At 39.3% G+C, this 27,196-nt stretch overlaps 1 protein-coding gene across 1 annotated transcript in view; it reads right to left on the bottom strand.

Annotated features, from left to right (window-relative positions):
- Positions 1–26,680, bottom strand: part of RBM33 (RNA binding motif protein 33) — a gene marked incomplete at its 5' end in the record, with an annotated part of 39,310 nt that extends 12,630 nt beyond the window's left edge. Inside the window, 7 exons of the mRNA XM_029087291.1 lie at positions 207–395; positions 1,858–2,067; positions 15,427–16,068; positions 23,123–23,410; positions 24,221–24,469; positions 25,299–25,630; positions 26,521–26,680. Of these exons, the coding sequence (XP_028943124.1) occupies positions 207–395; positions 1,858–2,067; positions 15,427–16,068; positions 23,123–23,410; positions 24,221–24,469; positions 25,299–25,630; positions 26,521–26,680 (2,070 nt within the window). The remainder of the gene's footprint in view (positions 1–206; positions 396–1,857; positions 2,068–15,426; positions 16,069–23,122; positions 23,411–24,220; positions 24,470–25,298; positions 25,631–26,520) is intronic.
- Between the last annotated feature and the right edge of the window lie 516 nt (positions 26,681–27,196).

Below are 27,196 nucleotides of genomic sequence, written 5' to 3'. Positions count from 1 at the left end.
CAGGAATGTGATGGTTGGCAAAATCCTCCCGTGCCGCAATATCATCACATGCTTGTCTCTGCTACCAGGTGTAGCGTGTGTGGGTGGGGGTGCCTTCAAACATAAATTACCAATAAACACACATTGTATTTAGTGTCAGGGAATTAATTGAGCTTTCTGGAATGAAAGCCTTTTGGCACAAAAATGATAAACCGAGGTTGACCTACCTGAATGGGTCCCACTGACATCAGCAGGTTTTTCAGTTGGACATCAGTAGTTGATGAAGAAAGCCCTTCAACTGACACAATACAGGGCTGAGGTTTGCACTCCACCACTCGCAGGTTCTGTTTATTTGGCATCAAGCGTCCTCGGCCCATCTGGCCTGCTACTCCTCTGCCTCTCCCGTGCATAATGACCTGCCAACGACAAAAATAACAGTATTTTGATTTACTTACCTAGTGCTTCTGCTCGCTGCATTTGACAGACAATACAAAAGTTGGCGATTTACTTAAAGACTTGATTAAAGTACGCATTGACTTAACATAGCTTGTTGCTGTTCACTGATTTGAAAGGCCACTTATTAACATATTAATCCACTGCTTATACAAACCTCTTTTAGAAGGATAGCAATTTATATATTGTTTAAATATATATATACACACACAGTACTGAGGCTAAAAGCCTCAGTGTTAGCACAGATCAACCAAGCAATGGAGGGTCTCAGACCAAACATATAACCTAGTTTTCAACACTGCTCACGTTAGCAGCATGTGTTCAGCTGCCATATTTTGAGTCTGGTCAAAAAAAACCCCAATCAGTGATCCCTCTCCCTTTTCTCATCTCTTTTCTCTTTTCAACTTCCTCTTTTCTCAACTCATAGGTAAATTCAATGTACCAACAAGACCAAAAAACTGCTTCAAGTGCCTCCAGACCCTACTACTGCCAACTCTCGGGCTGTTACCAGGATGGAGTACTTTGCATATAACAAACAACTTTAAAATATTTTTTTCTAAGTTCCTTTCCCCCAAATCCTGTAGGATCTGGCACCACAGTATACTCTGGAACAGAAAATGTGTGGATTGAATTATTGTAAATTAAAGGCTGAACAACTGGAAAGAGGAAAAATAATAATGAAACAAGGTAACAAACATTAAACAGAGTTAACACTTAACATTGAGTGAACACTCAACATAGTTCCTCAATTCCTACTTGAAAAGCCCAGAGGGTAGCGACTTTTCATACACTTTTGCATCACACAAGGAAACTTTATCCCTACGTGAAGCAGGAAGATTATGGCCAACAGTTCAAAACCAAGATGTAAATTAAAAGCCAAAATACCAGCTGTTTTTAGGGAGTGTGCCAGCTTGCAAGTACAGAGAAGGCACATGCCAGTGCCACCTGAATCTTCTCCCTGCCTCCTCCCAGTGAAAATCCAGTTACAAGATCACCAAGTATTTTGAGAGATACCAACTTTGAGGATCGACCAAAGAGCATCCTGAAACAGTCACTGTCCTCCCACGTAGGCAGGAAACAGCCAGAATAAAAGTTTAAGCACAACTTCAGAGCAACTCTGGGGTTTTAAAGCCAAAAAGCATGTTGGATACCATCTCCTTCAGTAGCTATCTTGGGACGCATGCATTTACCCCAGGGAGTACCGTGCTGGCCAGAATGTCAGCAGATGAAACAACCTGCAGGCATCTCCAGTCTGTGCTGGGTACAAAACAGGCCTCTCTAGATTAAAAGCTTTATATGCAATTATGCATCTCCTGGGTCATGCAGCCCTGCGCTAGCAATTGACAAACAGAATGCTAATTATTAATAGAGCAACACAGCTAGACAGTAAAACTTCTAGCAGCAATATGCATCTAAAAAAATCACCTTTTTAGGTTGATGGATTCCCTGGATGTTTTTGACTCCTTGAGGAGCTGCTGAATGGATCTGTGCCTGCTGCTGCTGTTGGTGCTGCTGCTGTTGCATTCCCTTTGTCAATGTGACCTTCCGCACTGGCTGCTGTTTCGGCTCCGGGGGTTGTTGAGGCCGCTGGGGTTGGCCCTCTGGGTGAAAAAAGCCAGCATCCTCTCCCCCCTGCTGAAATCAACAACACAACAGGCGGCTCAGTGTCCAGGCACTGCAAACCCTCGCCCTGAGCAACCTCCTGCCACATCCAGCTCACGGAGAACGCTCGGCAGTTTGCCTGCTACAGCAAACCGGTGGCCGAGGCAGGCGTGCGCAAGGGCTCAGCCTGGAAATTCTGCTTCAGCCTAAAATAAATCCATAGTATCTGAAGAACAGTTTACTTTGTTCAGACTTTATTGTAATTACCACGTTCAATAATGTTTTTCTTCATATACAAAGAAGCAAGGTATTTTCACTTCTCTTTCCAAATCATTCTTTCTTCCAGGGTTACATGTCAACTATGGTGTGCATTATTTTTTATTACAAACACTTTTTTTCTTTTTTTTTCTTTTTTTTTTTTTAAAGAGAGACATATATGTTGCAGGAGGAGGAGTAAAAGAACTCCAGTGAAGGCTGGCAGAACCAGGCAAATACCCTGCTCATCTTTAAAACTCCCATCTCTCTTTAGTTAAAAACTAGTATTTATTCTGAACTTCGATACCAGCAGCATTTTAAGCACTCTGCTTCCTCAAACACTGTCCTGTCCATACTTGGAACAGTTCTTCCCCAAGGTTTTTGTTTGTTTGTTTTAGAAAGCTTTTATTGCAGATATTTATAATCACAAGTACAATGAAACATCACCTCAGTCCCTCTCTCAGCCAACATAGCTCTTTCCACTACACCTCTCAGTGCAATGAAGCACAGTAAAAGCATAAGCTGTGAGCACCGAGAGAGAAATTATTCCCTTCCACTGCCTCTACCCAAACAGTTCAGGTTTTTCTACAAACAGAAAGGTGATCCTTGAATTTGTGTCCTGCTATCCAGATCAGCTCAGTCCCTGAAAAACATCCCATGGAGCAAGTGATAGCAGAGCCCAACAATCAGTCAGGTACTTTTGCATCTATAAAGCACATTGTATCACTGCATGGTTTGAACAGCAGCAGCCAGACCTTAACTGGACTCCAACTTTAGATCTCAAAGACCAGTGAACATTGTATCTGTACATGGAAGGCTTTGTCAAAGCCCCTAACCCACCTCTGGTCACCCTGCAAAAGCTCTCAAATAGAAGGCGTATCTGAATTTAAAAGAAATAATTGTGACAGCAACTTTATTTACATAGGTTTTTCTCCCTTTCCTTAAATATTCACAACTCCTTTTGCATCTGTAATATGTCACGAATCACAAGGCTTCAGGCTTCTTGTGGATAAGGAGACAAAATACAAGGCTGCAGAAGGAATAGGTTTATGGTCCAAGATTATCTTGACTGAGAGTATAAATCGTTTAATCTCTGTTGGGATTACACAACAGCAAAAGAAACACCTACTGAGGACAGGTTACTAAGTGTCTTCACGATCTTTGAAGATCAGTAGTGTGGTACAGGTGATATTGAGGATAGTTTCATGTTAGCAAGTTCACTAGTGCAGAATTCACGACCTTAAATCAAGTCCTCTGAAATCTCAAGTATATGCAGGCAACAGCTTCTCAAGAACTCAACTACTTCAGTCCCAGACAATTTAAATCCCAAATCATCTTCATCATCCCCTTGCACCACCTTCCCCTCAAAAGGATAATTTGTCATAGGGAAAAAATCTTGAAGCTCTTCCCACTTAAGGGCTTCCATCCAGTGTCCAAAGCAAGAAAGCAATGGGAAACTATATCTGGTTTTTCCACTTCTAATCAAATATGTTTTTGTCTCTGCTAAACTGAATGGCTCTGTGGCTTCATAGAAAATTTTGTATATAAGGCTTGGAGAGCAGTAACTAGTGAGAAATGATAAAGTTTTCCCTTTAGAGTCTCTCTCTTCAATTGCTGCTCAAAAATATAAAAGCAACAGCTCTCCTCCTCTTCTGAAAAACCCAAATGTATGCACGCAAACAAAACCTTGCCAGGAAACCAGCATTAAATCCTCCTCATTTTTAGTATTAGTTCCAATATCAGCATCACCATAAGCCCTATGCCCTGATCAGATAATTTCTTTTATTCAACCCTACAGCAGCTGGAAGATGATGAAACTAAGAGGAACAAAAAAATTCCAGGAGGAATTTAAACTCAAGAATTGGGAGTTAAAAATCTAATCTCTGCTAGCTGCCTGCTGTGAAAAACAACCATAAATATTTGCAACCATTTGTTTCCAAACGAAAAAGCAATCTCAGCACATAGGAAGAGCATCTCAGTGAAGCCCTCAGGTACAAAACACACCAAGAATGCTCATTACTGAAACTTCAAAAGCAAACAATCACTTCTCATAAAAGGCTGGGATGGCCAACAACCACCCAATATTTAACTACCAAGCCAAATTATCACCAAATAAAACTGTATAAACTAAAGACACAACTATAATAGAGTCAAAGGCCTAAGCACACAACATAGGTTCACAATGATGAAAAATTTGATGGGGTTTGTTCCCTGCTGGGGTCTCAAATGCCACCTTTGGATTTCAGTGCTAGCATGATGCTCCTGCAAAAGTCTGAAAAAGTAGGAACAATTTAGTGAATTAATACATTTCAGAAATTAGAAAATCTACACAAAAAAAAAAAGGAAGTCCATTGGGCAAGAAAAGGGGAAGGAGCAAGGTCTGCTTGTTCCTTCAACAAGGAAGAAAGGGCAACTGGATCAAACTCCTTTATAATACTGCTCTGAACATCTACTGCTGTTTGAGATGACTTGAAGAGGGGAAGTAGAAATGAACCTGCAGCACTACTTCTCAAGAGAGGTCCGTGAGTGAGCGACTTGGTGCTCAAGGACTAACAGTGCTTTCTGCAAGTCAGCAGTACGTTGTTTCCCATTATGGGCAGCCCTGCCTTCAACTGAAGACAAGATTTGATGGTTTTCTTAAGAAAATTAAAACCGAGTGTGACTCTTAGGCCATTATGTGCCTAACAAGCAAAACAACAAAGCCTCAGATAATTTTAGCACCAATTCCTTTTCCACTGGCTAAAGACATGACAGTGCAAGGACAAGCTCTGTCCAAGTCAAAATGAACAACCTACGTAGCAGTACTGAGTGGCAAATTAGATGAGCCACCAACATCATCCTTTAAACTTCCTCTATGCAAGACAATTAGTGGCTTCTTCAGACACATCAATGAAGAACAAAATCAACAAAACACCCACAAAATGCTTTTAACATCTGGACTTAAAGCTATAAACCTCAGAACATTACTTACAGGTCACATGAGCACATTTGAAGAAGAAGATGTATGACTGTAAGGATGGCTGTACATACATTGACTGCTGATTTTCACTCTTAAGGTATACAATAAGGTGGCACCCAGAAGGTAAATCAAAACACACAGCAAAGCTCCAGGCAAGCAGGTAAGTGAACTGAAGAAGCTACCCAAAATGACAGGTAAATCACAGAAGCTAAACTGTTAGGATCCTTTCTACTTAAAGTGTCTTAGTCCTAGCTCATTTAAAATCAGCTTTTGCTTTTCCTAAAGACAATTTCTGTATTGTTAATTTTTCATTAGCTTACAATCAATCCCTTCCTCAAATTTCAACATGTAGCAACAGAAGGAGGTATTAAAATTTTAAGTCTTCTCTTGGCAAAATATATTTTTATTCAATTTTTTCTATAGTATTTTGGGATGTACAGGGCAGTATTGAATTTTTCAGAGATGCATCTATTAATCGTTGTGGCCTGCCTCATACAGTTTGATGCACAAAGTGCTGAAACAAGGTAGAATACTCCTCCCTCCACCACAGAGGCCTGATATTGATTGACACAAGCTCTGATTTTATACTGCAAATTTCCTCAGAAGTCCTCTCCAGAAAAGTGAATTTCCATTCTTTATTTGCAAACCAATAAATGAAGAATATTTTTCTGTTATTGTCTACTGCCTAATTTCTATATTACAATTCATTCTGACCTTCAAGCTCTGAATTTTCAAGTTTTAGAAAAGGTCTGCCTTCCTCAAATATAGCCAAAAAGGAATTCACTTGGAATGAAACTTTACTATTATTTAGTTAAATCTGAAGTAATGAAAACACCTTTTTTAAAGTGATAGGAGTTCTGATCAGGGGAAAGTAGAAAAACTATCTTTCAAATTTCAAGTACTGCAAGACTGTTAGTGGTGCCAAAACGACAAGTTAATTTCAAATACTGTCTGTAATTAAAGGAAACTCAAAAGATGGAGGCAAAAGGATTTGATCTACATGGTGAATGGTTTTCAAACTTCTACTGTGAGTCTGCACAGTTTGATCTGAAATTGGACTAACAAAAAGAGAAATTATGCCATTCGATGGGCACGAATTTTAGAACCTCGATACTTACTGAGTCTGTTTTTCAGTAGCGAGACTCTCACTATACATATATATAGTCAGTGTTGTGTTTTGACAAAGACCATTCTGTCCAATAGGAGATCACAAATTCTAAAAGCAAAATTTTATGAAGGACTGCTTGAATTTAGCAAGCTGAAGCTCTCTACTCTATCATAATCACTAAGACAGTTTTACAATGAAGATGAAGTTTATTTGCCACCAACATTAGCAGGACAAATTTATTTATAACAAATGCCTTAAAATGTACTGATAAAAATGCCTATTGATACTGTCAGAGCTGCCTGCAATTTGACAGATCAAATCTTATTTTCATTCTTAAACCCCATGAAGGAATGGTATCACCAACTTGCATTCTGTAGTGAGCAAATTGATTAATCCCTCTCTATAGAAATCTCAACTCTTGATTATACCTATCAGACATTAAGCAGCATTATTCTAGAGTGACAACACTTGACAAATTCCCAAACCATTTTTCTCAGCCTTTGTGGCCCTGCTAGCTTGTATTAACCCTGATGAAAAATTAATTTTCCTTATCTTCTGCTAAACCCCAAAATCCAAATCCGCCAAACTGGCAACTCTTTCTGTAAAGGTATTATGAAAACCTCTAAAAGATTAATTGCATGTCTTCAGGTGACATTAAATTAATTTCTGTACTCGTGACAGACATTTGATACTCCGTACTGAGAGGACAGATAACATTGTCAGGATACACAGAAGGACAGTGGTGCAGTGTCCCAGGGCAGCCTCTTATGAATTCTCCTTTCGATAAGGCCATACTTCACTGTCATCAGCACTGTTAGTGATCTTGCAGCCCATAGACCTCACTGCACAGGTTTCTATTAACCACGACAATGCTGTGTCTATCCATGTAATCTTTATAAAGCTAATTCAAAATCACCCAATAGTAAAGGGATGCATACGCCGGATAAAGCACTTAAAGGAAATAAACTCTGGTTGATTTGCGCAAAAATAACACGGAGAAGCAAAATGTTTTCGTCTTTTCCTAGTTGCACTGTAACTCAAATTCTCTGTAGCACGATGAAGGCTTAAATCTTGCAGGGAAATCTCAAACCAAAAAGCTCTCTTAACTCATTTCCTTTAAGAAAGGAGAAAACCCTCATCTGTTATCAGTTTAATATTTCTAGAAATGAGTACCTCTACAGTATCACAGTAGTTAAGAGGAGGGAAAAAAACAACCTTTAGGTTATTAAATTAATTTTCACTTCAAGGACAAGACAAATTACTATTCAATAGCCATATACGTTTTCATATGTAATCTTGTATTTTACTCATACTGTGACTGACTACAGTAAAAGAAGACAGACATCTACACAGACAACTGTGATCCTCATGTAACAGAGAAAAAAACAGTAAGGCAAAAACTATGTAGAGCAAGACAGACTATCATCTGAGTGATTCCTCACTACAATTATCAGAAATGCATATTAAAGGCAAATCCCTAATAATTAGCTATTTCTCTTTGACTTGTGCTCCAAATGCTTCACCACTTTGATACAGACAGTTGACAGACTGGGGACTTGGGAATAAAAAGCCTAATCACTTGCCAAATATCCCACAACCAAGTGACATGACCGAGCACTGTTTCTGAACAGCTGATGATCTATTTTCAATCTGTCAAATGCCAACGAGAAACACCTGGAGACCTTTTTTTTAAGGCCTTCTAAGACCTTTAAAAGTCTTTAAAAAAAAATAAAAAAATTCAAGAATAGCAGTACTTAAAAAACCTTCCTGCTCTCAGCCAGGCTAGAACACACTATCAATATATAACTCATGATTAACGACTAGTTTAAGACATACTAATGGTCTACTTTTGACTCAAAGTACACACAGAAATAAGCTACATCACACTACAGCAGTGGAAGAACAACCAAAGAATTCCCTGTTCACACCAGGAAGGGGGGAAAAAAGACCCAAACAAAAAACCCTCAAAACAAAACAAAAAAAAAACCCAACCCCATACAAACAAATAAAAAAAACTCCTCAAAAAACCCCACTTCTGGTGCTGGCCAGTGAATTATGGGTTATTTTTCCCAGCCTAGAACTTTTACATGGGGCAAACCTACCTCAAAAGAACACCGAAACTAAGCAATAAATAAATAAAATGCAGAAACAGTCTCCTTCCTATGATAAAAAGACACTGCTAAGCTGCTTCAGTGAGCCACGGTGTGACGACTATCTTCTCTTCTGTGCCTAATGGTGTATGAAAAGTCAAGGCAGCAAGAAGAAAATGTCTTTTTAAAACAGTGGCTAATTCCACTTAATCCCATGTACTAACAGAATTCTTACCTTAAGTATCTGCTGATCTACCTGACAGCAGAACTAAGGCACGGAGAAGGACTGGCCAAAGAGATGTTAGAGAGTCATACTGGTGCTACACTGTTACAGGAGTGACAGAAACACAGCTGATCAGATGTCAAATCACAAGGACATGTTTTTCCAGCACAACCACCCATCAGTTCATTATGAAAAAAACATAAATCCTGTGTCAAAGCTACAGCAAAATCAAGATTCTGGACTGGATGTGTAGAATACTTTCAGAAGTACCTTCATTTTCACATTGCCGCTTGCAAAATACATAATGTAGATGTCAACAAACATGCTTTTGAGCAAAGTTTCTTGGTTCCCCTTTCAGCTGCCAGTCTCTGGGATAATTTATTGTACTGAGAATTTTAGTGAATACTGGACACGCAGAGAAACCACCAAGAGAAGAGGCTCCTGTTGGAAAATATCAGCGATTCAAAAGTTCTGATGGCCCCAAGCTCCTGAAGGAGCACTTCTCAGCTGGACACCAGCTATGGCACAGAAAGCCAGTACTGGATATCAGAAATTACTACAACTGCAGCTTCTCTTCTTGTGTCATGTCTGCTTTTTCTAGTTCATGTTCCTGGAAGTTTAAAACTAATGGCAAGGTGAATCCCTCTGCTGTGTGGCCCTACAGTCTTGACAAGGACAACCCACGTACCTCCCTCTCCAACCACGTAGGGCATTACGGTTCTCCCGACTCAGAGCCACACCTCCGTACCGAAGGTCTGTTCCATCTGGTCAAATCTGAAACACTGTTTAACAAAGGCATTTGTGACTTCTCGAAACATTCAATTTAAACTGGACAAATCTGCATGTTTCCCCCCCACAATTAAGATACTGCACTCAGTTTTCATTTGAAAACCAGCTCTTTCTCTTTGTCATGTACTTTAACGGTGTTACGGTTGCCTTTAGTCATTTCCTATCAGGAAACAGGGCTACCAGATACTCTGTAACACCAACATCGTATCAATATGAATTTTTCACTATAACACCTAATGATGACAGAAAAACTCTCCTTTGAGACTGGAGAGCGACAAGCAACACCAAACACCTTGCTTTCAGGGTGTTCAGGAGGAAGCAGCACTCTTTTTCAACATACAATTTAAAAGTCTCCTGAGGAAAAGAAGAAACCTGTTCTGCAGTCTACAACAGGAAATGCTTTATTGCACTTTAGTTCCGAGATATCCACAGGAAAGTTAAATTCAATTTAGGTAGGTATCTCTTTCCCCTGTCAAGGATTTTATTAGAAACCCATAAAAACCATCTAGTTTGGTTGTCAGTCTCTCTAGTTGCTAAGTGTGTCCACATGTGCCCTTATATTTCATTTTCTCAGGAACTAAATATGCCCCAAACAGTACAGCACGGCCCGCCTCACTACCCCCAAGCCATGAAATATTCTCTCTTTATAGGCACCATCCTCATTGGAGGTCTGGGAGGACAGGGTTTATTGTTCATTTCCAAATGTTTCATATAAAATACTATGCCTTTTTAATAATCTGGATACCACAGGGCTCCCTGATTTTTTAATATTTTTTTTTTTCCTTCCCCTGATGTGGAATTAAGAAATTGGTGACCATTTGTGAAATACTTCCAGAGTGAAATCTTGCAGGTTGTGGTAGGCAGAGTCCTTTTTCAACAGCATTTACGTTACTACTGCTTCAAAGGTCTTGCCCATTTTGACACCCTGTAAACGACAAACAGTATCTGGGCATTCAGATATCAGAGTTTCTGCAGCTCCTTCACTCTGCTGCTGACAGAGTACGGATATTATCCACACCTCCCTCAAATAGTGGGATACAAATAAAACACAATGCCTTTCCCCTGCTTCTTAAAAAGTCATAGTATGGTACACAGCAAGTTCCTGTGTTGTTTCTCATAGCTGGTAGCACTGCAGAGCTGGGTGAAGGGCTCCCTCAAGAACTTGTCATGCAAATGCCAAAAACTTTAGTGTTTGTGATTCCTGACATATTTAGATGAAAGGCGCTATAGAGCTTTCAAGTAAAATATTTTAATTACACTTGAACATATACACGCAGGCAGAAACAAGTACAAACATTAAGCAAAGTTGATTGATATGGTTACATTATCAAACAATAATAATCTCAATCAGTATCTTTTTCCATATTTAGAACTCCATATTAATCTCTTACACTTCTCAGTTACTCTAAATATGAATAAAATTGCCTATCTTTCATTCCAGTTCTCTTTTTCTTGTTACAATCCGAGGACGTTTTTTGTGACAGGCTTTTCAAACAAAAAAACCCCCAAAAAACTTGCCAAATCTTTCTGCAAGCTTTTCAAATGAAGCATAGTCACAGGTTTTCAGGAATTATGATCACTAATAAGGTACTGCTTCTAATGCAACAGGGAACACTGATATTTTTATGTATTTTTACATATATATATATGTATGTATTTATGAAAAAATCTCATTGTGCAGCTTTCCACAGAGACAGAGATTGGTGAGTTCTTGGTGCAGCGTAAGAACCAGCATTTTCAGGCTCTTGGGATAGATACACTTCTCTTTGAGCATGGCAGGCTATTTTCTGGCTAGAGAGAAATCACCCAACAACAACATAAGATGACTGAATGATACAGAGATTTTAAGATACTACAATTTCCCACAGAACCTCCAACTAAATGAAAAAACATATTCAGCACATATTTCATAAGATCTTAAGATATTTAAGGTTGTAGCTCATACAAACCTGTTCTTCCTGGGCTACAGACACTTCTAATAAATTGACTTAAGTAATTCAGTTGCACTTGGTAGTGGAACTATTTACCGACAGACTGATCACAGAGAGTGCAGAGGAGACCACCACAAACAGCCAAGGTGTGTTAGAAAACATGCCCTATCCGGAGGGAGTGAAGGATGCAAGTGCTCAGAAACACGTAAGAGATCTTTAAAGGGAGAGACAGCCACGAAAAGGGATATACATTCTTTCCTATGTCTCTAAGTATAATACAATTAGTCACAGATTCAAAATTGCAGCAAGAAAATGTGGTTTGGTCACTACGAAAATTCTCCTAAATGCACAAGTCAGACACTGGAATAGATGGCCAAAGAAATCTCCAATAATGGGATCTCAGGAAAACGTCAGTCAAATCTGTCAGGAATGCTACAGGATTCATTCCCCCTTCAAGATAAAATAGATTATTTCTATGGTCCCTTCACTCTTATTTTCTATAATTTTATGATCACGTCCTTAAGTGATTTATTAGAGTGTTTCTTCTCAACAAACAGTATTTTACAACCTCACTGAATTTATTCTTATGTGTACCTTTAGGAGTGACTTTGGGCTCCTCACCAAGCCAGGCAAATCTCAGATGTTTTCTTAGTAAAATATACTAGTATGAATACTCAGCCATGAAGACATGTCACACAAACTATAAAGCAGACCAGATCCAGCAAAAGACCTTTGGGCCTCCATGAAAAAACCAAACCAAAACACCAAAAACCAACAACCAAACCCAAACTTCAAAATTAATTTGCTAAACACTAAGCACTGCCTCATTTTCCAGGAACATAACATTTAAAGGAGTAATTACAATTGAAAACTATTCACTGTACTGCCATTCCTGCATAAATTACAAGAGTATTAGAAAGGAATGGGCATATCAGTATTGGAGAGGAAGGGAATTTGTTTTAAAAAGCATCAGCAAAATCTAATGCTGGTACCTAATATATGTCCCCTTCATATGCAGACTTAGTCTGACACACAGGAAGTGCTGAGTAATTTTCTACTTCCCTTTTCTTTAAGTATAAGAAGCCATAAATTGAGGTATCTTATGCATTAGAACAAGTGGATAAATTAAAATATTTCTTGGAATTTAATTAGTAATTAATACAATTCTGTAAAAATACTTAAAAAGCAAAATTCTCTCAAGAGAGAATATTGTGGAAGCAGACACAAGGCCATTTTACCTTAAGTAACAAGGGATACTTCTACCTGGAGGTCAGAGATCCTCTGTAGTACTGCAGTGTCTAGTAATACAAACATACTCAAAGCTTAGACTGGGAAAGATACTGCCCTCAAGAGAAGAAACCATTCTCTTCTGACAATATTTGTACACTGTAAATCTCACCAATACACCAAGTACATCTCCTTAACTGTTAAAAGAGATCACCCGCAACGCAACACCATTGAATCCTGTTCTACAGATGGCCCTACTCAATCTAGAACAGTCCTTGCTACCAGCTCCTGTTTCAGGTCAATTTGCTCTAGATAGAGTTAGTATGGGTCTGGCCTCAATCAGCTACTTCCACTGACAGCTCTACTATCGTGTTGCACCATGGCTGGCAGGCTGAAAGGGAAGGGACTTTCCAAATCTTTACCAACACGAATCGAGAGCGCTTCGAAAAGGACCGTGCATTGTGTCTAATCGCAAGGCATCTCACTCGTACATGGGTATTCAAAACACCTCCGCACAAAAGAGCTCTGGGAAGGAAAAAGGGTACAAGTGATTAGATTGAGAGGAACGGCAGGGCTGCTTAACTGCAGCATCAAATCAGGGCGTACAGATAAGAGATACCAGCCATCCCTTCGCCCAAGGGCAGGGAATTAGAGGAGGCACAATTACATGCTAAAGAGAATGAATAGGAAAAATGAGATTTGGCTTTTGCTTTATATTTAGAGTTGAGGCAAAAGTTGTGAAAAAAATAAAGCATGTGGCAGGACTAAACACTAGAAGTGGAAACTAAATGTGATCTGTGATCTTTATAGTATTCAGAATCCAAGCAGCTTTTAATTCTTCTTTAAAATTCTGTCAAAACAGACAAGATTGGCCTCCCTGCTACTCAATTTTTAATTTTTCCTTGTGTGGTCAAAGAAACAAAGTCATAGATTCAGCCTGTCACTAACTGATTAAAAATTAACCAACTATGTCGATGAGTGTTAAACAGCTAATTGCATTGCTGCCTTTTTTTCTTCCACAGTTGGAAGGAAAACTTAAAATATCCATGGCAATATGAAAAAAGTAACAAAGGCTACAGGTAAATAACCTGTTTCATCTTGATAAAACCTCAGTATCTAGAAGTTAAGAAGAACAGAGCAAATCTGCTTCTGTATACAATGAAGAAGCAGTTAAACATCCATTTAACGAAGCTAATTGCTCTTGCTTACCATGAGACTTATCCAAAACAAATCATTTATAGTTTTAAATCATTTATAGTTTTCTGAAATAGAGCATCACGATAAAAAACATTTCATTGTGAATACTACTGTGGGCACTGATAACCATTTGTTATGAGGCCTGTATACAGTGGTGACTGCCACTGTTTTGTTTCACCACATAATAAAATAAGTTGTGCATGACTGCTTTATTCAATTATTCATGAATAACAAACCTGTCATACCTCTTGCCACTGAGGTTCCTGCAGACTTATTTATATATAAATATTTTTAGCCTAACAAAATGAATTTCTTTCAACTTCTTGTATTTTATTCTCCTGTACTTAAGGTACCATGCCTGAGGAATTAACCACCCTCCAAATCAGGTTATTGTCAGCTCTATGTAGTCAATAACATCTTTATGTTAATATTTTGAAAGACCACACGGTCATTATGCAGTTGACAGTTTTAAGTGTATTTAAGTTTTATGAGCTGCAGAAAAACATTTATAAAAGTAGTTAAGATTTTGCCATTTTTACTTCCTCCCCATTCCTACAGTAAAGCTCAGTCTCCAAGGCCTTGTTCAGTCCCTGTGAACACACTGTTTACTTCATTACAGGTTACAGCAGTCCTGCAAGCTTCCCTAATTAATGCTCTGAATAATTTAAGAAGCATCTTTCCAAAAAACCACCTCCAATGTACCACGCCATTAAACCGTATCACATCCATCCCTCTTCCCTCCTCAGCACAAACCCGAGGACAGATTTCACCCTGACAACATGATCTCGCTACATCCCCTCATCTCAGCTGCTTTAAAGCCTTAACAAATTAATTTGTCTTTTCATTAAGACAGAAGAAATTTGGTCAAGATACTTTCTAACCAAAGCCCCAGATCTTGATGGCTGTGTGCATATTTAAGACCAGCACTGCGAGTCCTCCACAACACTGGTGCTCAGGGGACACTCTGCAGATAATAGACCCCTCATCAAAAGATAAGGAAATCTCATTTAGATGCAGAAATGAAACGGTAACAACCCAGCCTCTAACAGAAAACATTCCCCTCCAATACACTGCTTAAGTTAGTTTCACAGCACACTTCCCAGGAAAATAAAAACAATCTTCCCTTGAGTACAGAAACCACGCTAACACCAGCTTCTCCATAAAACTAAATTAGGTGGCTTCAACTACCAAATAAGCAGAGCCTAGCTTTTTAACAGATCCTTAATAACAGCCATCCAAATCCTTTTCTCTGACGAATTATCAGACTTATCAATGCTAAGCAAAAGGAGCTCAGTTGAAGAGTCTTTCAGACTCAAGTTACAATTTAAAACTTAGGAAAAAAAAAAAAAAAAAAAAAAAAAAAAGGAGTATTATTTCAGTATGATTTCAGTGGTAACTGCCTGGCAGTAAAACATTGCAGGAAATACTAATTTCTGAATAACTGCTAATAAATTACAGTTCTGAAAATACAAACTATGGACTATTAGGTCTGCTAAACCTACTATTTCCCTCATCAGGCTAGGTCCATTTTTTATTTTGGGATTACACAGAATGAAACACACAAAAACAAAGCATGACAACACACACACACGAGATGAACCTTGGAAACTTACCCCTCCTGACAACTTAATCACCCTGACTTTGCTGCCGACATGGGGCACATCTCCACTACCACTGTTTGTCCGCTGCATGACAGTTCTTTTCACGCCAGGTTTCAGTTCCTGGGGCCTTGCTTGTACCGAAGCCACTCGAGCAGTCTGTGTCACAGGCAGCGATGCTGCAGCAGGTTTGGTGTGTAATACTTTCTGCTGTGCCTGAGGCTGACTCGGAGGTACTGTTCTAGTCTGCCTCAGCTGCTTCACCGGCTTCATCTGCTGTCCTTGATACTGCATATTCACCCCAACCTGTGGGAAATCTGTGGGTTTGGGTTGGATATTTGGAACTACCATATCTTGCTTTTTAACAAGGAGTCTGTTTTTCACGTTATGCCTGGTCTGTAAGCCAGAGTGGGGTATGTAAGGGCTGCCATTGGTGGGGAACTCCGAGGAGTCGTCCTCCTGCTGCATGTAGGACTGTTGCGTAGAAGGTTGTTGTTGCTGCTGCTGCTGCGCGAGTCTTTCAAGCAATTCTCTTTTCCTAGCACCAGCCTGCTGCTGCCGTCTCAGCTCCTTTTGTTTCAGAATTTCTTCTCTTAGACGCTTCTGCTCTTCTATCTTCAAACGATACAATCTGGTTTCTTCATCTTCGTCTGGATACTACAAAGGAAAATACAAATGAATTTACAAAATTCTCAACAAATGCCCAGCTTGGTCAAAACATTAAATTGTCATTTCAGATGTCATAAAGCTGTAAGTCTCTGAAGAGTTTTTTTAATTATCCTCAACACCAAACTAAGGCTATTAGTGGAGTATATCTGCTGGTAAGGTTTATTTGCTATTCATTATAGATAAACAGCTCAAGTCTGGTTTAGGAGTTAGATATACTACTTCCTAGACAGAAAAAAAAATAAATAAATAAAAGAACTATAATACCATTTGAGAAATCTTATAAGAATACTAAAAAAAAAAAGGAACTTTTATAAAATAGAACTCATTTAGAAGTTTCTAAAACCAATTAAACTATTAATATAATTCATGATATCAAAATATGTTTCAAATGGAAAGTAACAATACGGAGGCAACCCACTGTCACACAGGTTTTATCTTGCTCTTTTCTGACACAGTAACAAAAGGTAGGGTGGTAAATGACCTGAAAGGCCCTGATTAGAACTATTGATTTTTCTCACAGAATTTTCAGCCTGATCTCAAACTCATTTGTCACACAATAATTGGTTATAATGAACAGCACAAGTCAATCTCTCTGACCTTGAACTCGTGCACTCTCTTCAGAATCAAAATGTTGCCAAATGCAGTGTTGGAATATTAATAGTATACAGAGAATGCCTTTAATATTCCAGCCCTGGGCCCTTCTGAAAGTATTACCCAGCATGAAATAACCTTTCTAAAGATTTGCCAACTTTGTCACAACTGGTTCTCGTGAAAAGCTGTATAAAAATGGACAAGAGTCAAGGAAATGCAGAGTCTAGTAATCCTGGAAAAGCTTTCAAATTGCTTTTGTGATACAATATAAAGTATATTTTTTAATTATTTTTTTCTTTTCAACCATTTGAAATATTAAGTTAGAGACTTGTGGAGAATGCTTACAAATGGTAACAAGCACAACATTCTAGTCAAGAGAGATTAATCATCCCTAACAAAAACACGCTCTCAAAGTAACAATACTTTGCATGTTGGTAAGTTACAGTATAAAGAATGCCAAGACATGTCTGAAGAACTGTGAATCTGTGAACCCAGTAGCTTGCAGTAAGTGGGTGCAAACTCTTGTCAACACAAATGCTGGTTTTTGCACACAGACAACACAAATGTGCAACAATAGCTGAGCACTGGTTTTGTTTGGGGTTTTTTTTAGTTCAAGAGCTTTTTATTCCTGGTACATCCCAGAATCCTCCTCAACCCAAGGAAAAAAAAATCCAGAACAGATTCAACCATAATGTTGGTTCACAGATATAAAAGCCCAGCAGAGTCATATTTGTACTCGTAAACTCCAGATGCACAAATCCTGAATACTTGTTTCCTTCAGATATAACTGCTTCTTCCTTGAGCATCTTTTGATAGGGATTATTCCCACACTGACTAAGAAATAGCTGTATGTTGCACACTAGAAGTCCAGCCTAAACAAGGCCTAAAGTATATTCACTTGCTTTGCTTTAGATCAGAGTATTCTACATTTCATCTAAAGGGGTTTGATGGGTGCCAGTCATCCAGGACCAAATTTACATTTGGAGGAGCACTGTATTTTTTGTTTGTTTGCTTATGTTCAACTGAGGGTGTCAATACCAGAAGGTATCTGCACAAGACCAGCTCTTCTATCAGCTGTCCTTTATTATCATCTCACTTGCCTGCTCATATTATCATCTAACAATTCTGAAGGCCTTGGAAGATGTAGGTCACGATCTAGTAAGTACAAAACATGAACTCAAAGGCTACATATAACAGCACAGAGATCTGTACTTTGTAGCACTCATTTAAATGAGTCTTGCCAGCAGACAAGGAATGAACATCTTGAGGGACCCTGACCAATACATCCATGTAGTAGACAGATACACTGATTTCAACTACACCAGCATCAAACACAGAAGACAACTGAAAAACTGTATCACCAACACACATGAAGTTAGATGAATCCTCAGTAGAATCTTCAGACAACTTGATCTGAAATATAATCTGAAATTTTCCTTTCATGAACTCAACTCAATACTTAGGAAATCAGTATGGATCTTATGAAGTCAATTCCTTTTTAAAGGGTAATCTTTGAAATCAAGAGCCAAGAGCTCTGAGGTTATATGACAACTGCAGATCAGCCCATTGATGGGCTACAGGTAGACCTAAATCCCTTATCTTCATAAGCAAGCTGCTGCTACTCTTAAGTTCTCAGTAAAAAAATACACTTGCAGCTAGACTAACACCAAACAACATGAAGATCCTGTGATCACTAACATATTTGAATTAAGAGAAAGGTTTAATTTGAATTAGTTGTGCCACTGCACAACAGTACAGATTCAGAATGGGCAAAAGCCTCACTAGGTTGAAAACAAAGGCAGTCAAATCTTCTACTGCTTAGCTTTAAGAGCAGCTTATATATTCTGTACTATACAGTATGTGTGTGTATATACATATATATGACCTATAGTATATATAAATAGCTTATATCAGGTCAAGATGGAAACAGTATGCAATGCCTATTGCTAATTATTTTCATTCCATTAGTTTAATAAGCCCAGTACAGACTTCAACAAGCAGTAGCACTGCCAAAAAAAACCAACAAACCAAAAAACCAGGAGGGGGGTGAGGAATGGACACACACACACACACAAACCAAAACCAAAAAACCCAAGCCAGTGTGAGAAAGAACCTTTAAAGATATCAAAGTCCATAGGTCGTGTTTGAAAGTTTCCTGCCAAAACCAACATTATCTGTAAGTGAAGAAGCAGAACTTGAAGCAGCCTTTTTCCTAGACAAACCCTTGACAATTCAGTTCTTTCTGTAGAAAACTCCACGACATGAAGAAATGGTGTATTGTATACAGATCCTCCTTTTACAGAGTACAAGGTCAGAGACATGAAGCAGTTCCCTTAGTTTGGTGGGAGCAGAGTTTGTTAGGTTTTGTGGCAGGTTGTTTTTGTTTGGGTTTTTTTGTTGTTCAGGTTTTTTTGGGGGTGGTTTTGTTTGTTTGAAGTGGAGATTATCATATGTCTTTGAACAGTTCTTGAAAACAAGGTATTTCATTGTAGTTTGAAGGGAAGACCAAGCCTTAGCTACAGGTTTTATCCTGCCTTAGGGTCCAAAGAGGCTTTAAAGAAAAGGGACACAAGAAAATGTTACAGACGGCTCTTACGAGTCTAACTGAAGAGCAGCAGTAACAGAGGCAGGTGTCCCACATCATTCTCCAGGAGAACTTAGCATGGCACTGTTGATTGAGGAAAAGACAGCAAAGACATGCTCCAGAAAAAGGGATTAAGTTTTCTACTGTAATTTAAGTCCTAGTATCAGTAGCTTGCTTCTCATATAGTGATTTTTATTTATTTATTATTAAAAGCACACCTTTTTAAAGGTCTGTGGGTTTTATTACTAGTTAATAGAATTAAATGCAAAGTCATAAGAAATGGATACTACAAATGTTCTGCCTTCCTATCAAGTGTCAAAAGAGGAATCACACAAACAGGCTCACTTGTGTCCCTCAGCAGAATGCGTGCAAGGCCAGAGCAAACAAAATGGTTTGATCTGTGGCAAATACACAAACCTATTCAGCAGGTTTATCTTTTACTTTTTCCAGTTGCAACAGTAGAAACAAGGGGCTAGAATCATTTGTCCAAAAATTCATGTCAACTCTTCATAAAAGGTAAGGCCAGACACAAATTACATCATTTAGCTGCCTGTGTTCAAAACCACAAAACATCTAAACAAAGACACCTACATACACATCATACATTTCACATGAGTGATGACATCAGCTCCTGAACCCCAGGAAGGTATGAGTCACCCTACGAAACACAAGTGCTGTACATCTTGGACAAACAGGACAAGAATTAAGAACAAGGTCACAAGGTACTCTGAAGGACACTGACCTCTTGCAATCTTCCAACTAGAAAAAGACTGCGATAAGAAGAATCTTAGCACAAGACTGGAAGCACCACTACCAAAATTCAGAAATCAAACCTATTTACACTGGAGAAAACTCAAATTTAGACAATTTCATTTCTGCATCAGGTAGTTAATTTCCAAAAAGATGAGAAGATTTAGATATGTTTGCTCTAATAACTTAAAGTAGCAACTATTTTCCATGTTGCAAGCCTTATTAAAAAAAAAAAAGAGACTGCAACATAAAATCAAAGAATCCAACTTCAAAATTCGTTGGATTTGGAGAATGGAATGTGAAGGTTTTCTTTCAGTACATCAGAGATATTAACTACAATATAAGTAGTAGTATCAGTACACATATGCTCATGCAGTGCTCTACTAATTTCTCTCCTGTTCTGAGTTCCAATATCCACTTCTTCTAAAGAGAAGAAAATCATGACCTTTCTACCTCCTTTAAACTAAAAATGTTTAATATTGCCTTAATTCCTCTTATCCTAAACTGACCTCAACATGAGCAGAATTAGGCCCACAGTCATCATTCATACTTCCCAATTTCACTGACAAAACGATTTTTCAGACTGAGGATATGCAAGTTTAAATCCTGGAGAGTAACAGCTATTCTAAATGGACAAAGGCATTCAAAGACAGTATTTTGCAACCTCACAGGAATGAGAACACAAGCATACCATTAGTAAAATAGAAATACAGTTTTTATCTTCTAGTCACTCAGGTTGCAAATCTTTCAAATATCTATTTTGAAGGTGAGGAAAACCTTTAATAGCCAATATTGCTATTTTTTGGTGCTTCCTGAATCATAGGGCATTCATAAATATGGCCACTGACTCTTCAGGAAGAAGGATGCAAAGAGAAGTCTTAATTTTCCAGTTGAAGACACTTGCAAAATAACCTGCCCAATTCAGTTATGAGCAGTACAGCTAGAAAAGATGACGGAACTTAACTCTTTCTCATCTTCACAGAAAGCAAAAGAACAGGATGAAGTTAGCTAATGACAGAAAAAACACACACAAAAAAAAGACTGAAAACATTACAATTTGCCTAAGGAGAGAAACATCATAACCTACATTACATCAACAGCAAAGAATATGATAAAATGATTGGAAATGAACATTACGAGTGCAGCAACCGTGTTTGTAGAAGTGCCAATAAATGGCATCAGTGAACAAGAGTACGGCAGCGGCACAGCTGGAAAGGGACAACTGCAACTACACTGTTGTTTGCAGCACAAGGCTCTGTTTCAAGCCCACTCTGAAAGGAGAAGGGCTCTGTGCAAGCACACATGCATGTACTTTCCTAGTACTTGCTAAGTGTATCTCCAAAGGCTTTACTTTTACAGTTAATAATAGGAAACAGTAGGAGGCATCATTTTTTTTCCACGGCAACATTTTTATGCTGTTTTATAAAAACTTACATGAAACAGGTATCAAACTGTTTTCAAAGATGGCTTTGACATAGAAATAAAAAGAAAGCTTTATTGTAAAACCAAGAATTCACATGAGTAAGATTAGTTGGATAACTACAGGTTTGTTATATGTTTAAAACTTGAAATGGAGAGAACAAGGTGACAGTTTTGTTTGGGGTTTTTTGTGTTTGTGGTGGGTTTTTTTAAATTCATTTAATTAAGAGGAGTGAAAAAGACTCATTTCTCTAAACATTGCCAGAGATATTTCAAAATTAATGCCATAAGTTTAATATGACTAAACCATGAAAGAACTTCAAGATGTTTTAGATGGATAGATGGGAAGGCCTTGTAGCTAATTTGCTTCAAAACTTACCTTACCATCCCGAAAGACAGAAGCTTCTCTAAGAGGCACTGCATTTTCGGTGACTTAGATTATTCCAAGAGACTGAATTGAGAGGAAGGTGATTACTTCAGTCATTTTTTCAAAAAAGATCAAATTTAAAAGCTGAAAAGCTGGAATAAGGATTTTTTTATATTACCATTGAAAAGCAAGTGCACAGCAGGTCAAACACTGCTAGCTACGGGTTTCTTTCGTGCCTCATTTGTGAAAATTAGTTATGACCATCCCTAATTCAAGACCAAGATGAAAAGCTAATCATGAGCAGCTTAGAGGGAAGACTGTATTATCACAATTAAAGCTTTCAATAATTGTTGAAGAAAGCCTGGTCCTTGAGACAAGATTCATGGTCAACTAAACTATAAAGATTTACACAGTTCTGCTCAGAATAACCTGACACTCAAATTGTACAGGGTGCATTTACCCATCGTGTTCCTCTGGCACCTCCTGATGTTCAGGATTAACACCACCACCAGTGCAATCCTACCCACTCTCTCACACTAACAGTGCTCATGATGAGCCTTCTCTAGCTTCCAGGAGGATCTGTGCAGGAATATGGTCATCTGTTCACACTGCATGATCCAGTGTAGACCAGAACACTGGTGTCTCATTTTTTGATTGTGCAGAGTACTAGCAGAGCAAACAGCATCATTTTCTCCAAAATTAAAAACTTGAGAGCATCTCCTATTTTCCCCTCTCATCAAAAGTTTTCAGAAAAGAGGCATTTTCGTCTTCGAGAGCAGGAAGCTCCATGGACAGCACAGCTGCAACCTCCTGCATGAGTGTACAAGACCCCAGAGGAGACTGGGCAGCCAAAAGGAAAACAGCATGAGGAAGAAAGCTCTCTTAAATAGCCTCTTTTTTGAGCCGTAAAGAATCATAGAAAACAGAAGAGAAGAGGTCTGCTGACTTAGAAAGAAGTGATTACCTGAAAAAAAACCCCCAATCATAATTCTGGAAGACAAAAATCAGCACAGTAGGTATTTCAGAGGCTTGTATCGTTGATGACCTTTACACAACCTCTGTCTTTTCATAGGAGAAATAACTCCTCCTCCTGCAAAACAGACTCACCACAGCTGTGCCAACCTGCCACACTTATTAATGGAGAATCATTTTACTATCACATTGAAGAGGAGAGTGCAACTCAGATGGGTGGGCCTCAAGTGGCACCAAAAATATTGGGTGAATAGTATATTAAGTGTGCTTGCAGTTCACAAGTCAAGCTAGAAGAGTTTTTAAAAGGTGGGATGTTTTTGTTGGGGTTTTTTTTGTTTGTTTTTTTAAAAAAGCCTTACCTCTGGTTCAGATTTTACTTCTGATTTTGCTTGGGCCACTGGTGTGATTGCTTTAGCTTTCATCTCTGGCCTTCCCTGTGAGTTTCCAACACCAGCTCCAGACTTGGTGGCAGACATCGTGCTGGTAATGGGTTTGACTTGAGCAGCTGGAGTAGAGGTTCGCCTGTTGTTGCTCATTTCCATAGCATGTGACGGTGCTATCGGCAACTCACGCAAGTTACTATTTCTTGGAGCAGTTGACTGTAGCTGCTGATTTGGACGTTTGACAATATTTTGTGATGGTGTACTCTGAAAAGCAGAAAATTAAAAAAAAACCTGTAGACTTTCACGACAAACCAAAGTATTTCCTGTTTCACATTTTCATGATTTAGTTAAATTTGGGGAAAAAAGGGTTTTTGAAGAGGCACAATATTTTCAATGTAAAAATAAAAATTATAGAAATTAGAACATTTTAACAACGGTTTTATTTTTATTTAATTAAAAGCAAAACTGAATCTCACTTGTTTAACATCTTTCTCAGCAATTGGTTTCACTGTGTGATTTATTTTCTTAATCAAAGCAATTATTCTGAACTACAGCCACGTTGTCTTGAGCACTGCTTTACTCCAGTCTACCGAGAAACAGAATATGCTACACTGGAGCAAATACACAGGACATGAGTGGCACTCTCTGAACCAGAAAGCTTATTAGCAGTGATACAGAGGGACCTTCAAATTGAAAGACAGTGTCAGAGAACTGGGATCCCACACAATCACAAGCTATCAGCTGTTTAAAAATCTTACTAAGCAAACCTATCCTCCAAAATCCCTTTATTGTCAGTTCTTTGGCAACTGCATCATCTCTTATTGGACCCAGATCAAGAAAAACACTTAAGACTGGAGGATAAAAGAAAAAGGGAAAGATACACATGCTATTTTTGGATGTAGATTATAAAATGATAAAGGCAGAAAAGAAGCAAGAAATGGTTAAAGAAGGTGACAGAGCAGGACAGAATAAATAGGACTGAAAATACACGCCAGTGAGTTTTGAAACCTGTGCTTACACGCCTGTTACCCATGCAGAACGATGCAAGGCAACGTTGATGTACGTGGTACTTACATGTCTTGGCTTCATTGGACCTTGTCGTGGCTGACACTGCATCCTGTTGTTATTTGGCTGCTGCTGTGTGGCCTGCATATGAGGTCTGAACTGTGGTTGGTTCATGGGCATCAAGGGCTGTGGTGGTCCTTGGAGGTGATGATGGTGTTGCTGCTGCTGCTGCTGGTGATGGTGCTGCTGCTGCTGCTGGTGATGGTGCTGCTGAGGCTGAGGTTGTGGCTGAGGCTGTAATGGAGGATGCAAGGGACCCTACACACAAAGAGAAAGATTATTTGGTTTTAGTTTCAAGGTAATAAACTCCTGAAAAGTATCCCAGGCCTCCCAAGTCCTCAAAACATCTGTAAGCAGCTCTGGATGAGGCTAAACCAAAAACACACCAAGTAAAAAAACAGTCTAACAGAAGCTGTGCAAGGTTATTCTACACTTAAACCTGTGTAAGTCAGCAGCTGAAGTGGAAAAAGACAAATGCAAGTTCCTGCCCTCTACCCCGTTTTCTAATGATTTTTAAACTGTTTGGGTTTTGGTGGTTTGTGTTTTTTGGGGTTGGTTTTGTCATTTTGTGGTTTTTCAGGTTTTTTTGTTGTTTTTTTTTTCCCCTAACATCACCAGACTTCAAGATTTCCCCACGTTCAAAACACAGGCTCCGCGAAAAGATACCACACAAAGCCCACTGAACACGCAGATCCCTCCACATCCACAACATTTACTGGCTTCCAGTTGCGGTTCAGTTTTCCCCCCGCCCCGCGGAGGCCCCCGGCCCCCTGCCGGGCTCGGCAGACGAGCGGCAGAGGGCGCTCCCGCCCCGCGCTCACACCGGGGCCGGGGCCGGGATGGTGGCCGGGACCGGGGTCTCTCTCCCCAGCTCTGCGGAGCTAAAGCACGGGAAGGCGGCAGGGCCCCGCTGCGGGCTGGCTATGGAAACACCTTAGTGCCGGTAACCGGGGAGAAAGGTGATCATTTTTTCCAGCGCAGCAATAAAAAGCGTTACAGGTCAACCCACCTCATAGGTGTCACCTCAAACAATTCCACCTCAGTCCTACGCAAGCCCACACGGTCCCTTCCCGCCGCCGAACCGTACCTGCATGCTGGGCTGCGTGTGCGCGGCGAGGAAGGGCTGTCCCGGTGCCTGCAGGAACTGCTGCCGCGGGGGCATGAAGGGCCGTGGATTTGCAGAACCCGGCTGGTTGAAGTGGAGAATCCCCACGGGACCTTGAGGCTGCATGTTTGGCCGCACCGGCCGCTCTCTGGGGAACACCGGCTGTTGTCCCTGCTGATTAAAGGCTGGCCCCGGCTGGCTGAAGGGCATCGGGCTTTGGGTAGGGACAGGATGAGCGCTGTTCAGAAGTGGGGGAGGCGGCGGCGGTGGGGGACTTCGCTGCTCAAACAAGTGATGACTTGGAAACCTGGGATCTGAGGGAATCAGGTCAGTGATTAAATGACAACCTCCCTGGGACGCAAACACGCTTTCGAAACATAAAGCTCTTGTTTTGATTTGGAAAAGCAACCTGAAATTTGTAGAAAGCAAAACTGTATGGGACGTTTTCATTTTCAGAGCTACCCTCAAGGTTATGTTTCTCCTGCTTCTGCCACTTGTGTATAAAAGGAAGTGATGCTTGAAAGACCAGCACAACCGGTGCTTTGCTGGAGTTAGCAAAACCTTTCAGAAATTCTACTTTAATGAAATCAATGAAGGATTCCAGGGATTATAGTTGAAACCACAGAAGAACTCATACAATGTTGATACCATTTGCTGACCAGTTACTTAGCAAATTTTTACCTATTTCGTGTGTGTAAAATATCTGTAACATTTACATTATATATACACATATTACATATATGTGGCATATACATATATCTATATATACACACATACACATGCACTTACTATCTGTTTTGTTTGCTATGCTGTATCATTTTAGCTAACCATAACCACTTTTTTACAGTATACACATAGTCCAGGCAGTTTAAAGAGTTACCAGTCAAAACCAAAGTGTTTAGAGAATACTAGTTACATAAAATGTAACAAATTACAACTTTACTGCAACGATCACGTAGATATTAATCTTATTTTCTATATGTATAAACAACCAGATTGATGGTAGTTACAGATGGACACAGAAAAGGTAAAAAGATACCAGACAAGTGGAATTTTTGTCATCTTTTAGTCTGGCTACATCAAATAGGATCTTCCAGCCTTCAGGTTCTTCCAAACACTTCATGTAGTTATGATACATGCTTAAAATGCATAGCTATTTTACAAAAATTGGATTTTATATGTTTAAGGAGATGGAAATGCTTACCTGCTATGAAGAAAGGATCCCTTTCCTGAGGAGGTGGAGGAGGAAGCGGTGGTGGTGGCGGTGGTGGCCCTCTCCACTGGTCCTGGATTGGTAGCCTTGGGGCTTGGGAGAAGTTGGTAGGAACTGGTCCAGGTGTATGCTGCTGAAAGTCTGGAGGGCCCTATTTAATAAGGCAGAAGAACTAAGATTAAGACTACCATCCAGAAATTTAGCTATTGCATGCTATAACTTTTTTATCTTAAAAATACAACTGTTCTATGAGTTATCTCCCATCATCTGTACAAACTGGTAGCCCTTACTGAGTCATTCTTTCACAACAGAAGAAATATTAAACCCCAGTACAGTATCCTGAAACGAATTCACAATGTTTTAATAATCACTAGCACCACAGTTTTTTTTTCCGTTCCTTCTCAAGCTTATGGAAATCCATGCAATTGTTGACCTTCTTTCCCATTAATCCAAAAAAATCTGAATGTCTACTTTAGAAGACATTCCTGACATTTATCTTCTTAAACCACGCTATTCTTCACCATCAATTTAGTACAATGTAAGCTACAGAAGTAAAGCAGCTTTACTCAAAAAAAAGGGGGGGGGAAGAACAACTTATGGCATCCAGAAAATTAAAGAAATCATCTTTCAAAAAGAAGTAACAGGAGAGTAACGCTTCTGTCTATTC

This window comes from Antrostomus carolinensis, unplaced genomic scaffold (genome assembly GCF_000700745.2).
Source record: "Antrostomus carolinensis isolate BGI_N321 unplaced genomic scaffold, ASM70074v2 scaffold22570, whole genome shotgun sequence".
NCBI classification, from domain to species: Eukaryota; Metazoa; Chordata; class Aves; order Caprimulgiformes; family Caprimulgidae; genus Antrostomus; species Antrostomus carolinensis.
Note: the sequence above shows the minus strand (reverse complement) of the source record. Positions and strands in the feature narration are given on the sequence as shown.